Here is a 15,728-nt window from a genome sequence, read left to right on the forward strand (position 1 = left end):
AAAACATAACATGATCAAGCCAAAATTCACATTTAGACAGTTTAGCATAAAGTTTATGTTCTCTTAGGGTCTGTAGGGCAAGTCTCAGATGATGTTCATGTTCTTCTATACTTTTGAAGTAAATCAGTATGTCATCAATGAATACAACAATAAAGTCATCAAGGTATGGTTTAAAGATTCTGTTCATGAGGTCCATAAATGCAGCAGGTGCATTGGTAACTCCGAAAGGCATAACTAAAAATTCATAATGTCCATACCTCGTTCGAAAAGCAGTTTTGTCAATGTCTTCTGGTTTAACTTTCAACTGATGGTATCCTGATCTGAGGTCGATCTTAGAGAACACTTGAGCACCCTGTAACTGATCAAATAAGTCATCAATACGTGGCAATGGGTATTTGTTTTATTATTTTGAATTTATTTTATATAAAAATAAGTTAACAATCCATACACCAATAACTATTATTAAAAAAAAAAAACAATTATACTTAATTCCCTCAGTAACAATTTTTTCAATCATTTTCATTCTATCTCTGAAGACAAACCAACCCAAAGAGAAAGAGAGAAGGTGAGCAGAGAGAGTGAAATGTTTTGATTTGGCTTGGTTAGGGTTTGGAAACAATATATGTATATATATTTAGATAGTTTGATCAATTTACGGGACAAATTATTTTAAAATGTGAATCTTTGAATAACAAATATTCAAAATTAAATTTATAGCCGAATAGTTTTTTATTTTATATAAGCAATTCTGTGATGATGGATGGCACAATTAAACAAGGGCACAAAACATAATGGCGTTACTATAGAGATCATGTTATATATTAAATAGTATACTTGTCATTTAAAGTCCGATTAAATTTTGTTCATAAAGTCGCAAATCTGAAGAAGCAGACTCTCTCTCTAGCACGTTCGTGGCAGCCCAAACCGAAGCAAATCAAAACGCAAAGCCTCTGTGACCCCTCTCTCTCTCTCTCTCAGTCTTCACCGCTTAGATCCAATCCTACGCCGGCGATCCCGATGCGGCCCACCGTCCGATCCTCCTCCTTATTCGCCTTCCTCGCCTTCCTCATCGTCTCGCCGGCGTTCGCTTCCGAGTACGATCACAAGGTATATATATGCAATTTATCTCCATCTCAAAACCCTAATTTTAGATACCTTTTTTGTTCTAGTTCAATGTTTCAATTCTCAGATCTCGTTTTTTTGCGTTTTGCTATTCGCATTTTGTTCAGATCTATGTAACTGTAGAGGTTGAATTTGTGTGATTTTTGGTATATAATGGTTTGAAATTGTTATAATTAGCGGTTTATTCGTTATGGAAATTGTTGATTTACCGCTCAAGAATATTGATAAACGTTGAATTGGTGTGAAATTATTTTTGGTCATGGTTTAGGGTTTAGATCTCTAGCCGACTGAAGCAAGAGCGGCGATCAGATTAGCTGACGATTTTGCTAGTTGTTGGGTTGGGTGGGGGGTAGGCTTGGGTGAGTTATGACTGTAATGGTGCCTGTTATGGTGGCAGTATGATAGTAGAGACTAGGGTAATGTAGGTAACGTGGTAGTTTCCGGTGTTTAGTGTAGGGGGGTTTGTGTGAGCTGTGTTGTTAAGACACTCCTACTCGCATACCGTCGGGGTATGGTAAAATTAGCTCATTTGAACTAGGTCTTCAAAGAAAGTTATTTGTATTTACTCTTGTGAATTGTCAAAACGAAAGTTTCCCCAATGACTTCCATGTAGTGGGGATGGGTCTTTTGGAGCTCATCATTCGGGGTTTACTGTTGTTGCTATAATTATTTATTGTGACTTTGCTTAGATTTGACTTGATTACTTGTTTATGACTCATCTAAAGTGACAAAAGATCTATTTATTTAGTATTATTATCGTCATTATGTTTGCATGCATTTGTGTTAAAAGTGGCATGGAAACTTAAATTCACTTTTTAGCTCATTAGAGTTTGCTTGCAATGTAGTTTGGATTGCCTTTTTAACAGGCCAATGACTCCAAATCACATAACACTGATCTTGGGAGTGCAGGAAGGAAAGGTGAAGAAATAGGATTGATAAGGGTAATAAAAGAAGAGGAAAAGACTGACTTTATCTAATCCTATTTAAATGTTTAAGATAGGGTGTGCACGTGTCAGTTTGGGTGGTTTGGGAGATTTTTTTTAAACCAAACTGCCCTTGATTTATTGACTATTTGTTCACTCACCGCCAAATTGCATGGGCTCAAAACTGGCGGGTAGGTTGAACATTTGGGATAGTTTTGAACCAATTGCTTGGCGGGTTGGTCAGTTTACTAAAATGCGGCCATGTCATCAATTGAAAAAGCAAAAAAAATGTAAAAAGATTGTTTTAGTATAATAGCAAAACATGGAAAGAAGGTTATTATAGTTCATATACAAACCAAACAATGAAACGCTATTAGATGAAAATTCTCATAATCAAATTATATCATGGAATTTGATAACAATAATATATCATACGAGTGACAAAATATATTGAAGTCAACATAAACAAATTGATAGTTGAGAGAATCAAAATAATAAACCTAACCAAAAGGATCCAAAACATTTGTACAAGTGGGGAATGGGTTTTCAAGAGTTACAAATCTAAGAAAAGGGAGAGAGAGAAAGTGCTATGGTCAGTTGGAGGTTGCCTTGCGTAGGTAGGGGGTGGCAGCATCGTAGTTGACTTATGACTGTGAGGTCGTATCCATAAGGGACATAATGGTCATTAGATCTAGTAAGATCAATGAAATTGTTACACAGTCTTGGGTATAATTTAACTCCAAAAGCTAATTATTGAGATGAAGATGCCCTCATGCTTTAGTACCTAGGAGATGCGAGACTTGGCTTCACACTCTCCCTCACGCCCAAAATGCTCAGTTAACATTGCTATTGAGGTGAGGGTGCTCTCACGCTTTATTACCCAGGTGATGTGAGATTTCGCTTCACAAAAATTAGGGGTTGTTTTTGATGGAAGTTTTGAGGGGTGATTGGTTGTTGTTGAGGTGCAAAAATATATTATACTCATAGCATGACATGTCTGCACAATATTAGGATGAATTATGAAATTTTGAACCGTTTAAAAAATGCCCATATCTACTCAACCGTTATCGCCAATCCTCTAAATGTGTGATGTCGGTGTGGGTTAGGTCAGGTCAACGATTTTAGTATTTTTTTGCAGAATCCTAGTTTATGAGGTAAAAAAGAATAAACTTAGGCTCTATTTGATTCTTTGGATTGGAGTGAGGACATATAATATTTAGGGTTATTGGATGAAATATAATGGTCTTGTCTGGTTTGTCTCCTACAAATTAATCAATTACTTTTTTTTTCTCACACCTATCTATTCAACTAAAAAAAATAAATAAAATCATTCTAAACTTTACAATTATTTTCAAAATATATAACTAAACAAATTTTGTAAACTCTTTCCAGAAAATTATTTTTCAAAATTGTTTCACAAATATAAACCAAACATGGCCAATATGTTTAGAATATGAGATGGATTATATATATTGTGAAATCACTTTTATTATATTTGGCTGGGGTAGGATTTTACACGGGATAAGAGAATAGTGATTATTTTTGACCATTGGATGAAGTATGAGTCTATATCCATTGGTGGTGGTTGTTTTTTTTTGGTTTTTTTTTTTTTGGGGGGGGGGGGGGGGAACCAAACATGAGAAAAGGGGAGACAAAAAAACATGTACACTTCACCGGATTTTATACCTTGTAAACCCTCAATCTCCCTCTTACATACCCGAATCAAACAGGTTCTTAGTTCTCTTGTCTGGTTAGAGAGCTATGTATATAAACAACAAAGTTATCTACAAATATTGTATTTACAATGTTAAGAAAAAAAAACAGGGCCTTGCATTGAATTGGGACTAATATAAACATAAATATAAATAGTCGAATAAATAAGATGTAGGAAACAAATCTTAGAGTTACCAGTTTCTGAATAAAGTCAGCATCCTGTTTCCTCTTGTCACTATTTATTTTTACCACATTGTCACTATGAAAAATCTATTAATCTAGCTTTCGTATCAAAATTTACCAAATTATTAGATATCCCATGTCTATGTTGGCTCTCGAGTCTCATAAATCTTAAGTGTAATTTATAGGTTCTTCATTTTGCTTTTAGTTTTTAGATAAATTTGCATCTAACTGATATGTCTTATTCATACTTAAATTTAATTTCAATGCTGTTGTCATCATTCCATAAATTCATATTGAATATTTCCTTTGCTTGGTGGAGCAAATTCGATGTTTTTTTTCTTTCTTTCTTTCTGTCTGCTACTTTGAATATTCTCTCTCTCTCTCTCTCTCTTTTCTTTGGTTGAGAAATGTTATATCCGTTAATGAATGCGATAATGTATATATCCACTTCTTTCAAAGGAAAAATATTTCGTTGAATCTCAATTCCTTCTACCAATTTTGTTCTTTAATCAATTTTGTTTTTATGGATGTTATGAGCTAATGTTTTAATGAATATTGTAAGCTAAGGTGTGTTTATATATGTGTATATACTTTTATGGATAAGCTAAGTAGTATGTGCTGCAGTCCATCTCATTTTTGCACAAATAGTTCAAGTACAAATCTTGTTTTCAATCCAGTTAACTGGAACTTGTGTTATATTTATTTATTGACGTATCCGATGGTAACATATACCTTTCTGACACCAGTTTGTTTCTTCATGTAGTATCAAGCAGATGACCCAATTACCCTCTGGGTAAATAAGGTTGGGCCTTATAATAATCCACAAGAAACATACAATTATTACAGCCTACCATTTTGTCATCCATCTGGCAATGTGACTCACAAATGGGGTGGCCTCGGGGAGGTCCTGGGTGGAAATGAACTTATTGATAGTCATATTGACATAAAATTCCGAAGTATGTATGTCTTCTTTTATCTTCTGTATGGTTTGTTTATTGTGGTTAAATGATAATGGTGGCATACTTTGATTTTGTCTTGCAGAAAGTTTGGATAGGAGCACCATTTGTGAAATCGAACTTGATGAAGCGAAGGTGAAACAATTTAAGGATGCTGTTGAGAGTAGTTATTGGTTTGAATTCTTCATTGGTATGTTGTGCACTATAATGTTCGACTTATTGCTAGTTTGATGATGAATGAATGGCTTGCTATATATAATTCAAAATCACAACACACATTGGTGCAATTGAAATGCCGTAAAACATTTGAACCTTTGGAAACTCGTGGCTATTCGGACCGTATTCACTTCGTTTGGTGGTTGTTTTTCAAACTCAGTTTTTTGAAAATTTTAGAGTACTTGTTTGGTTATTTAGAAAACTAAACACACTTTTCAAAATGATATGCTGAGGAGAGAGACAATTTAAGGAGAGAGACAGTTTTTAATTCAAGCTTCCTTCCAATTTAAGGAGAGACAATTTTTTTTAAAAAATAGTCACATCAAAAAATAGTCTCATCTTAGCTATATATGCACAGAAACATAATTTGGTATGTAGCCATTTATGGATACATATTCTACCATTAAATGTGTGACTTTATCATAAAATTTGCACTCATTTCAACTACAGAAAACGTAATTTTTTTACAAATTGGCATTAAAAAAAATCGTAACTAACTCACAAACTTTTGCAAAATGAAGTACAAAAAATTTGAACATTTTGTTATGCCAATTTTAGACAATGTTACACATGTTTGTGTTAATGGTACGATATTGTGTGATGAAATAAATTTTCTGCATAACATTATGAAAATTTAATTCTATGTAAGAATTTTTTTATTGCCAATTTGAATTTTTTTTTACGTTTTCTGTAGTGGAAATGAGTGGAAATTTTATGACAAAGTCACATAGTTAATGGTGAGATAAATACCCATAAATGACTACATACCAAATTATGTTTTTATACATATATAGCATATACATATATATACATAAAACTAACATGGGAGTATTTTTTGATGTGACAAATTTTTTTTTTTCCAAAATTGTTTCTCTCCTTGCAATAATGCATTTTTTTGAAAACCAAACAGAGATCTTTTTTCAAAATAGAGTTTTCAAATCACTTTTTGGAAAAATAATTCAAAAAAATGGAACCAAACATGGTAATTTATTTTAGAAGATTTGAAAAATGCCTTCCTTTGCAAGAGATTACATCATTCCTGTCGAGTAGAGAGTGTTGCAACTTATGGGTTTTACACTTTATATTTAAGCCAGTGAGTGCTATGTTATAATTTTGGAAAAATAAGGTTGCATTCTTATCGGCAATCTGCTACTCTTATTTTTTGGAGTGTAATTAAGTCAGTCTTTGTACAAAAAAAATAAATAAAATAATTGTACTTTATTATTGCTGCCACCAAAATTGCTGTTTAACATAAATTTAGCATAAAAAGTAAATATGCATTTGTTTATCAACCACCTGTAGTATTGTATATTCATATTCTAAATATGTGCAGAGATTAAAAATGCTGAAACACTATACTAAACATTAGTACTCCCTCCGTCCCAAAATATTGGTCTCTTTTGGGGAATCCAACTTTTTTTGGTAGTACACTTATTGCATTTGAAAAAAGTTGGTTTTCCAAAATTACCCTTTTGATAGTACATTTTTTGAGAATATCAATGTCATAATTGTACTTTTTAAATTGTTTATTAATTTAAAAGAAGGGCAAAATAGGAATTTATATTATTTTTGTACTTGATTTATAAAGAGGGACTAATATTTTGGGACAATGAAAAATGGAATAAGGGACTAATATTTTGGGACGGAGGGAGTATTTCATAGAGTTCCGGTATGCTTGAGACATAAGCGTTTAATTTCATACTCTTTCAACTTTCTGATTTTGACTCTTTGTGCTCTTTGAGATGTAGTAGTGGCCGCATTCATGTAAACTTCTGCATTTAATGCCATGGCCACCTATTAGGATCCTTGATTTCTTGTAATGGGCATGGTGGATATTCTTGCATTCCAATTCTATAGCTCCACACTAAATAAGGATTGGGGAAACACAGTATGGAGCTGCTGTTTTTATTTATCAAAAAAATAAAATAGTATGGAGCTGCTGTTTTGGTGTATATCTTTAATTGCTGGATTAACACGTTTTGGTTTGCTTATATTTTTTGTTGGAGCTATATTCTTCAGTTGTACTGCATTTTTTCTGATCTTGTTTTCCTTGTTCTCTGGGCGCTGAATACAAGTTCAGACGATCTGCCTCTGTGGGGTATGTATTATTAAACTTTATTTGTATTTTTTGTATTAATTTTTTTGTGTTATTAAGCTTTATTTCTTGTTTTGGAGTCTGTTCAGATGGTTAAGATATACCTAATGCTTTAATGCATCATCTTATCCATGTTATAGGTTTTATTGGTGAACTGCATCCTGACAAGAGTAGCGATAACAACAAGCATGTGCTTCACACACATAAGAGCATTATTATTAAATACAACAAGGATCAGGTCCGTGGATTCTGAACTACGTAGATTTTGTAATGGGCCTCTTGATTTCTGTTTTATTATTTGTTATTGTTTTATTTCACCCAGATCATTCATGTAAATCTCACTCAAGAGAGCCCTAAACCATTGGAAGTGGGGAGAACACTGGACATGACATATTCTGTCAAGTGGATTGAAACTAATGTCACTTTTGCACGTCGCTTTGATGTTTACCTGGATTACCCTTTCTTTGAGCATCAGGTATATGTTGTTTTATATGTAATTTTCTTCTCTCTATGCATTCTCAATGGTGGATTAGTGGGTGCTGCATTTGCCTGTTAAATTTTTTTCTCTTCTATATGTCTGCTTATTTGCATTTTTGCTAATAACTGTGGGATTTGTTAATACAAATTGAGTTTTTATGGATTTGGTCTATTTGATAGTACTTTTGAATATTTTATTACAGCTTCGACGAGACTCATTTGTATAATGCAGATGCACTGGTTAAATTGAGTTTTTATGGATTTAGTCTATTTGATAGTATTTTTGAATATTTTATTGCAACTTCAACGAGACTCATTTGTGTAATGCAGATACACTGGTTCTCAATTTTTAATTCATTCATGATGGTTATCTTCCTCACTGGGCTGGTGTCAATGATACTAATGCGAACTCTTAGAAATGACTATGCAAAATATGCTCGGGAAGATGATGATCTAGAGACTTTGGTAATGCTCTCAAAACAATTCTGTGTGTTTAGCACTGTGTGGTGTTTTTTTTTAATTCTATATTTTAAACTTGACATAAGAGATGTCATTATTTTACGGAAATCCAAAATTTGGTGACTATATGACCTCATATTCAGGAAAGAGATGTGAATGAGGAGTCTGGTTGGAAGCTTGTCCATGGGGATGTTTTTCGGCCTCCTCGCAATCTAGTGCTACTTTCAGCTGTTGTTGGGACAGGGGCTCAGCTGGCATTGCTTGTTCTCCTTGTCATCTTGCTTGCAATTGTTGGGATGTTGTATATCGGGTATGTTGAAAATTAATTAAGAAGCTTCAATCCAAATGTTTGTCGTCAAGCAGCAGATCATTGTTGTTGGTTGCATTATTGTAATAATTAATTGCAATTTTTTGTATGGATGATGAAAGTATAGTTTCTTGTTTCAAGTGGCTGTTTGAATGGCTTTTTATCTAGGGAAAATTACAAATACACCCTGGGGTTTGCTTAAAATACAGATTATTCGTGGTTCTAAAAATTACATCTCACCTCTTGAGGTTTCCAAGCATATAATAAATGGACCCCTTCCATTAGTCAACCGTTTAGTCAACTAGCGATTTTTGATGATGTTAGCAGTATATGTGATTAAAATGCCATTTTTAGCCTTCAAATACTGCACCACCTTCCCTCTCATAACAAACCCACCTGGCAGATTTAAGATGAAATTTGGAATCTTTATCATCATTCTTATATTGATCACTTTCATCAGTATACAGATTTTTGACCAATTCCCTCACCCGAATCAATCTTCAGTTTGTTGTTGGGGGACATGACATGAATTACAATCTTCCTTGAATTAGGTGAAACAAAGTTACTTAACAGATGGAGTGGGAATGGCAACTGGGTTAAGGGACGTGGTACGGGCTAGCGGTTGAGGTGGGGAAGAGATGCTGGGATGGTTGTTGAGAGTTGGGGGTGGGTGGCTGACGGTGGAGGGAGGAATGGGTATGGCGGGTGGGGAAGGGATGGGGGACTGGCCATGGTGATATGTATGTGTATGTATGTTGGTGGTTGACTTTCATGGCGATGGTAGTGGAGGAGGAAGAAGAGAAGATAAGTGTTGGCACAGGTTTGGGTGGGTAAGGAAAATAAGGGTAATTAAGTAATTGTCCTATAAAAATTAAGGGTATTAAGGTAATTTTCTCATTTCTCTTAACCCTGTTAATAGATAAACTCTGACAGGGGGTAATGGTTATTTCCAAAATCACAGAAGGTAATATGTGTTTTAGGCAAACCTCGAGTGGTATTGGTAATTTGCCCTTTTATCTATTCATTGTAAGAGTACAACTTGTAAATTTGATCCTTCCATCCATGTTGGCTTTCATCTGATTTTGGTAGGGTTTTTCCCTTGGGTAATGGTGGCCCTTGATCTCTACGCTCGTGCTTCTATTGTCATCTGATTTTTTGGTCTTGTCAGCACAAACCGTTTTGCCCTATCCGTTCATGTTGTCAAAAGTTTTCCTCCTTGTGCTAATTTTTCTAAGTATAGGCTTCAAATTGTTACTTAAGTTCTGATTATCTACTTCAGGAGAGGAGCAATAGTCACAACCTTCATTGTATGCTATGCTTTAACGTCATTCATTTCGGGTTACGTGAGTGGTGGAATGTATTCACGCAATGGGGGTAATCTCTATATCCAACTGGTGCTTTATTTTGCTCTCATTTGTATGTATTTGGTGTGCTATATTGGTGTCTTCAAAGCATGGATATATATATGTATATATTTTCTTGAATTATATATTCCTTGTCTTTTTGTCAGGTAAAAACTGGATACAATCAATGATCCTCACTGCATCACTTTTCCCATTTATGTGTTTCGGGATTGGTTTCATGTTGAATACAATTGCTATATTCTATGGATCCCTAGCAGCTATTCCTTTTGGCACGATGGTAGTTGTTTTTGTCATTTGGGCCTTCATCTCTTTTCCCCTTGCACTTCTTGGTACTGTTGTAGGAAGAAATTGGAGTGGTGCTCCTAACAATCCATGCCGTGTGAAGACCATTCCCCGTCCAATCCCAGAGAAGAAATGGTACCTCACACCATCTGTAGTTTCTGTGATGGGAGGACTACTACCCTTTGGCAGCATATTCATTGAGATGTATTTTGTCTTCACGTCCTTCTGGAATTACAAGGTAAATCTGATAACATCATACTCATGCATTGAATGGCTTAAATACAATTGCTTGGGTTTTCTTATCTAGGAATAGATAAATGAAATGCCCAGCAACCCTTTATGATCAATAAGATTTAAATTTCTGATGATTGCAATATTGGTTTATACTTTTGTTTGGTGAAGGATAATGTCAACAATCTTGAGTTTAGTCTAATTATTTAAGGGGTGCATGCTAAATTTTTTGACACCCGGGTGGTGAAAAATAGGCAAGGGTACCTGTATCTTCCTGGACAAATGCGCCTAAGGAAGGTAGTTAAGGATTGTGGAGTGTAAGAACGTTGACTGATAAAATTATGAAATTAGTAAGTATTATGATTAGAAGGTATGCTTTACGAGAAACTACGTGAGTAGGCGAGGAAGGAAATAAATAGAAAATACTCAATACAAAATTTATTATACCAGAAAAGTTAATGTAGTAATAAGAGTTACAAGAAAAGGAGACAAAATAATGTTTAATAAAATGTGTTGTAGAAAATATGACTAATGTAACTAGCATTACACCCCAAATAGGATTGGAGAAGCATATTTAATTGACAATTTTTAATCAATTGGATGAGCCAATGCTAGAGAAATGTGTACGTGAGAAGATATTTATAAGCGGGGATTTCAATGATATGGAAAAGGTAATATGGGGCATAGTGAATGTGATTTTGGTGATCGAAACGAATTTGGAGAAGACGTCTTGAATTTTCCCAGTAGCATCTGATATATGACATCTTGGGAACCAGTGTTCATTAGAACCCTTCGGTAGATAATTAAAATTACTTTGTTGCAACTTGCAAGAATCTTAAAATTTATTTTTAACTAGGAACAAGGTTGTTAAAATTGGGATCTTAAGTAGGATCGGTGAGAGGATCTGATGGATCGGATCGTAGGATTGGATTGAGGATCGTAAGATCTTACTTTCTATTAAAAAAAAAGATAAAAATTAAAATTAAAATGATACATATTAAAAATAAGGTGAAAAATCAAAAAATCATAAAATCTACGATTCTACTTGCGATCCTACCTACGATCCTATACGATCCCATATGATCCTACACGATCCTACTTGCGATCCTGTTGTAACATCGATCCTACAATGATCTGGATCGTTTTGGCAAAGTAGGATCGTACGATCCCACGATCCGGATCGCGATTTTAACAACCATGACTAGGAAGAGGTGAATAGATTTTGTTGTGGCCAATTTAAAGCATATGGTGGCTGCACAATTTGACAGCTTCAACCCTTAAGTCGGGTTGGCCCTATTCACCACAGTTCGATTGTTTGCATCTAGTAGTCCATTTTTGATGTTGCTTTGAATTATTTAAATGTCTGTTGCCAATAGAAAAAAAAAAAGAAGCTTTGGAAGAAAAGATCCACCCATTCTTTTTAATCAAGTGTTTAGTCAGAGCTTAATGATATGTTTTTGATCTTTTTTACTTGACAGGTGTACTATGTTTATGGCTTTATGCTGCTGGTTTTTCTGATTCTCATTATTGTTACGGTTTGTGTTACAATTGTGGGGACATATTTCTTGCTAAATGCCGAGAACTATCACTGGCGGTGGACTTCGTTTTTCTCCGCTGCCTCAACAGCTGTCTATGTGTATTTGTATTCAATATATTACTACTATGTGAAGACGAAGATGTCTGGCTTCTTCCAGACCAGCTTCTATTTTGGATACACTCTGATGTTTTGCCTCGGATTAGGAATTCTTTGCGGTGAGTTTTAACTGCTATAAATTGTGTTACTGTGCTTCGTTATTGTTGCTTCTTCATTCATATATGCAACTTTTTTCTCCAGTCCTGAAGCTTTTCCTTTTTGTATTAGGGTTTTTTGATATTTGATCTGTTAAGCAGAACTGGAATATCTATTTTTTTGCCTGAATTTTAGTGGAACTAGTGGCGAAGTATAAAGGACCGGTTGAAGTGGCTTTCTGTAACCCTGTTGAAATTTTAAACTTGATCTTTCATGTTCTATACTTGATGAATGATCTCTGATTTAAATGTCATATGATATGCCATCTCTTAAGAAATTTGTTTTGATATTGTATTTGACTTTAATTTTGAAAAGATTTTGCTAATAACTTTGGGGTTCAATATCATGCAAAATTTCAGGAGCTGTTGGTTATTTGGGCTCCAATTTGTTCGTGAGGAGGATCTACAGAAACATCAAGTGTGATTAGGGCACACCTGAGAAGGAATGGATCGGATGGTACTTCCATGAGCTTTTTACGTCTTGATTGTTGAGAATGAATGAGAGGAAGCCGCCGGTCATGTATGTGGGGGGAACCCACCGATGTTTACAGATGGAAATCATATATAGTTTGAGGATTGGCATGTAACTTTTCTAGATATATGACGAAGCCCTGAGATTTTACCCTTTTTTCCCTGGGCTGTAAGTGATTTCTTCTTTACTTTTAATTTAGGATATGCAGAGATTGTTTTTATAAATATAAAAAAGATTTTACCCTTTTTGTTTTTGTTTCTTTAATTTAATTTTATTGTGCTATATGTATTATGCTTTTGACGGAAGGAAGGATATCAAGGAAATGAATCTTGTGGTAGTGAACATGTGCAATCAAAAGTTGTTCTATAACTTGCATTATTGCATATATGCATTTTGAGTCATTAAAAGATTGGGATGCTTCTCTCTCTCTCTCTATCTCTCATGCCAGTTTATGTCTTATCTGTATGTGAAACCGTGATCAATGGGTGACATACTCAGACGAGCGAACTGGGCAATGCTTGAGAGCTTTCGTTTATTTTCTGGTACTGATTAATCGACACCCTTCCAATTTCTTTTAATTTAGCGCTTAAATTTGAATTTGGAAACTTTCACCCTTGGGTTAAAATCTGTTCTGTCTGTCTCATTTCTCTGCAAATCATGGAATGTAATAAAACAGATGATGATGTTTTGCGACTAAAGTTGATCATAGAGAATGGACAAAATTTTGATTTAGAGGATTGCTATTTTGGTATTATTATTATTATCATTAAAGATTGAGGCCTCGAATGTGTGGAGCGCGAATGGCGCGAATAGTACGGAAAATATTATCTTACCGGTAAGAGAATAAAAAAAACCCTTAAAACGACGTCGTTTTGAGATTTCGAGCCATTCGCGCCTTTAATATTTCGAGGTACGTAGCATTCTTCTATTATTATTATCGGTTAAAGTTGGTAGATTAGCTTGGGAGAGTTAAATGCCCAACCTCTCCTTGTAAGATAAATAGATAAGGAAGTAAAAATGAGTATTTAAGTATTATTACGAGGTTTTAATCTTGTTATATTTGAAAATATCAGTTATATAATGTGGGTGTTTAGGAAGTGGTTTGTTTTTAGACTTAAAGACTTTTTGGCTATTTTAATTTTTGTGTTTGAGAAGTTGGGTTAAATTTTTGAATTGATTGATGTATTAAAAAATGTATTTGAAATGATGTTTAAGGTTAAAATGACAAATTTGCCTCTAATTTTATTTTTTTTAAAAATTGATCTGTAAGAGCACCTCCAACGGTAATAGGCATTTTACTTATCTAAGTATTACTATAAAGTATATATTTTATTTTGCCTATCAATTATTTCATGTTTTTACTCCAATTATGCTCTTTATTTTAGCTATTTATCTAAATATTATTAATTTTATAAAATGTCACGTCAGCAACAAAGATGGAGGGAAATGATTCCAATGATTAAATACATTTTGCCTAGCCTTGAAGGCTAGTTACATGTAGTTAGTGAATGTGAGTTGAGCTAATATGCCTAATCATACTCCTAGTGCATTGGAGTTGAAAAAAATGAGTTATATTAGGCATTTTGACTAACAAGTATGATATATCTAGTGGGTTGGAGATGTTCTAAGGGTAAAAGTGTCATTTAACAGTCTGAAGCCTACACTGTTGACAGTGTAGGTTGTTGTGCTGCTGGACAGTCAGTGTTTTTCTATATATATATATATATATATATATATTTTAAATCAAATGGATTAGGTGGGACAATTTATGGCTAAAAGGTTTTTCGCAATTTGGGGCTAAAATAGTCTGTCTTTCTGGTTCCCAAACACCACTAATATATAAATAAATAACCGGACTTTAATAAATATAATTCAGATTTATCACTAGATTACTTCACTACAATCAAATTGAAAGGCCAAAATTTTAATTGAGGATTGTGGCAACCACAATCACATAAAAACTGATGAGCCCCTTCTGAAGATAAAATGATAAAGTGATCCACATCAAGTTGACACGTGGAGGATAGGAGTCCATGCCAACTCATCCAAGCCCTTTTCTCTCTTGCCCAAACCACACTATTCCCACAAGCCTCTCTATTATCAGCACAAGTCTCTCCAAACCACCACCTTCCATCTCCCATCAAAAAAATGGCAACCTCGGCTGCAATCTCAGGCACCATGATCAGCACATCCTTCCTCCGAAACCGACCGGTGACGAGCCTCCGGTCGCTTCCTAATGTGGGTCAGTCTCTGTTTGGAGTCAAGACAGGGCGTGGGGCCAGGATAACAGCCATGGCTACATACAAAGTGAAGCTCATAACTCCGGAGGGACCACAAGAATTTGAGTGCCCTGATGATGTGTACATTCTGGACCATGCCGAGGAGGTCGGAATTGATTTGCCGTACTCGTGCAGGGCCGGTTCATGCTCGTCGTGTGCTGGGAAGGTGGTGGGAGGGAAGGTTGATCAGTCGGATGGAAGTTTTCTTGATGATGATCAGATGGATGGGGGGTGGGTTCTCACTTGTGTTGCTTATCCTCAATCTGATGTTGTCATTGAGACACACAAGGAAGAGGAGCTCACTGCTTAGTTTACTTCTTCTCGATGTACTCTGTGTCTCTCTCATGATTGTTATGCTTTGAGTAATTTAATTTTGCCTTGGTTTCTTTTACATTCCCCTTAAGGGAAATGATTGTAAGCTTCAATAACTTACTGGTGGTTGCAAACGCAATACATTTGCAATTTATGTCTAAATTTTTTGTTTATTTGATGAATGTATAATACAAGTTGATTTTGATAATTGTTCGTAATTATTTTCTGAAATAATTAACAATATTGACAATTTTGAAAGGAAAAAAGTGGCATAGTTTTAAAACCTTCTAAATTGTCTGCTTTTATATAATAGTATAGATGTTGAAAAGTTTTTACTCTCTTTCCACTCATGAAAAGTATGCAAATGTAAAACAAAAAAGATTCTTAAAATTCCAGTAATAGAATGGCCTAGTTTGGTTGAGCAAAGTTTTCATCAAATTAATCATTTTTTAAGGTTCTTCAAGACTAGTAGACCCTTCAAACAAAAGATAAAGAAAAAAAAAAAAAAAAAAGGAAAGAAAATTAATCAAAATTTTAAAATGTCTTAAT

The 15,728-nt window shown here is 34.5% G+C and overlaps 2 protein-coding genes across 2 annotated transcripts; both read left to right on the plus strand.

Moving 5' to 3' along the window:
• Positions 1 to 657: 657 nt before the first annotated feature.
• LOC114320673 (transmembrane 9 superfamily member 1) lies at positions 658 to 12,925 on the plus strand. The gene is made up of 12 exons (XM_028267736.2): positions 658 to 1,107; positions 4,705 to 4,897; positions 4,983 to 5,087; positions 7,194 to 7,211; positions 7,349 to 7,446; positions 7,531 to 7,683; positions 8,016 to 8,150; positions 8,288 to 8,454; positions 9,731 to 9,825; positions 9,962 to 10,335; positions 11,807 to 12,080; positions 12,477 to 12,925. The coding sequence occupies exons 1-12, from the start codon at positions 1,018 to 1,020 to the stop codon at positions 12,542 to 12,544; spliced, it is 1,770 nt and encodes a 589-aa protein (XP_028123537.1). The 5' UTR covers positions 658 to 1,017; the 3' UTR covers positions 12,545 to 12,925.
• A 1,731-nt stretch (positions 12,926 to 14,656) lies between these two features.
• LOC114320676 (ferredoxin) lies at positions 14,657 to 15,387 on the plus strand. Its single transcript, XM_028267738.2, has one exon. The coding sequence runs from the start codon at positions 14,737 to 14,739 to the stop codon at positions 15,175 to 15,177; it is 441 nt and encodes a 146-aa protein (XP_028123539.1). The 5' UTR covers positions 14,657 to 14,736; the 3' UTR covers positions 15,178 to 15,387.
• The last annotated feature ends 341 nt before the right edge of the window (positions 15,388 to 15,728 follow it).

The sequence above is a fragment of the Camellia sinensis genome, chromosome 2 (genome assembly GCF_055761805.1).
Source record: "Camellia sinensis isolate YWXY chromosome 2, ASM5576180v1, whole genome shotgun sequence".
In the NCBI taxonomy this organism is placed as follows: Eukaryota; Viridiplantae; Streptophyta; class Magnoliopsida; order Ericales; family Theaceae; genus Camellia; species Camellia sinensis.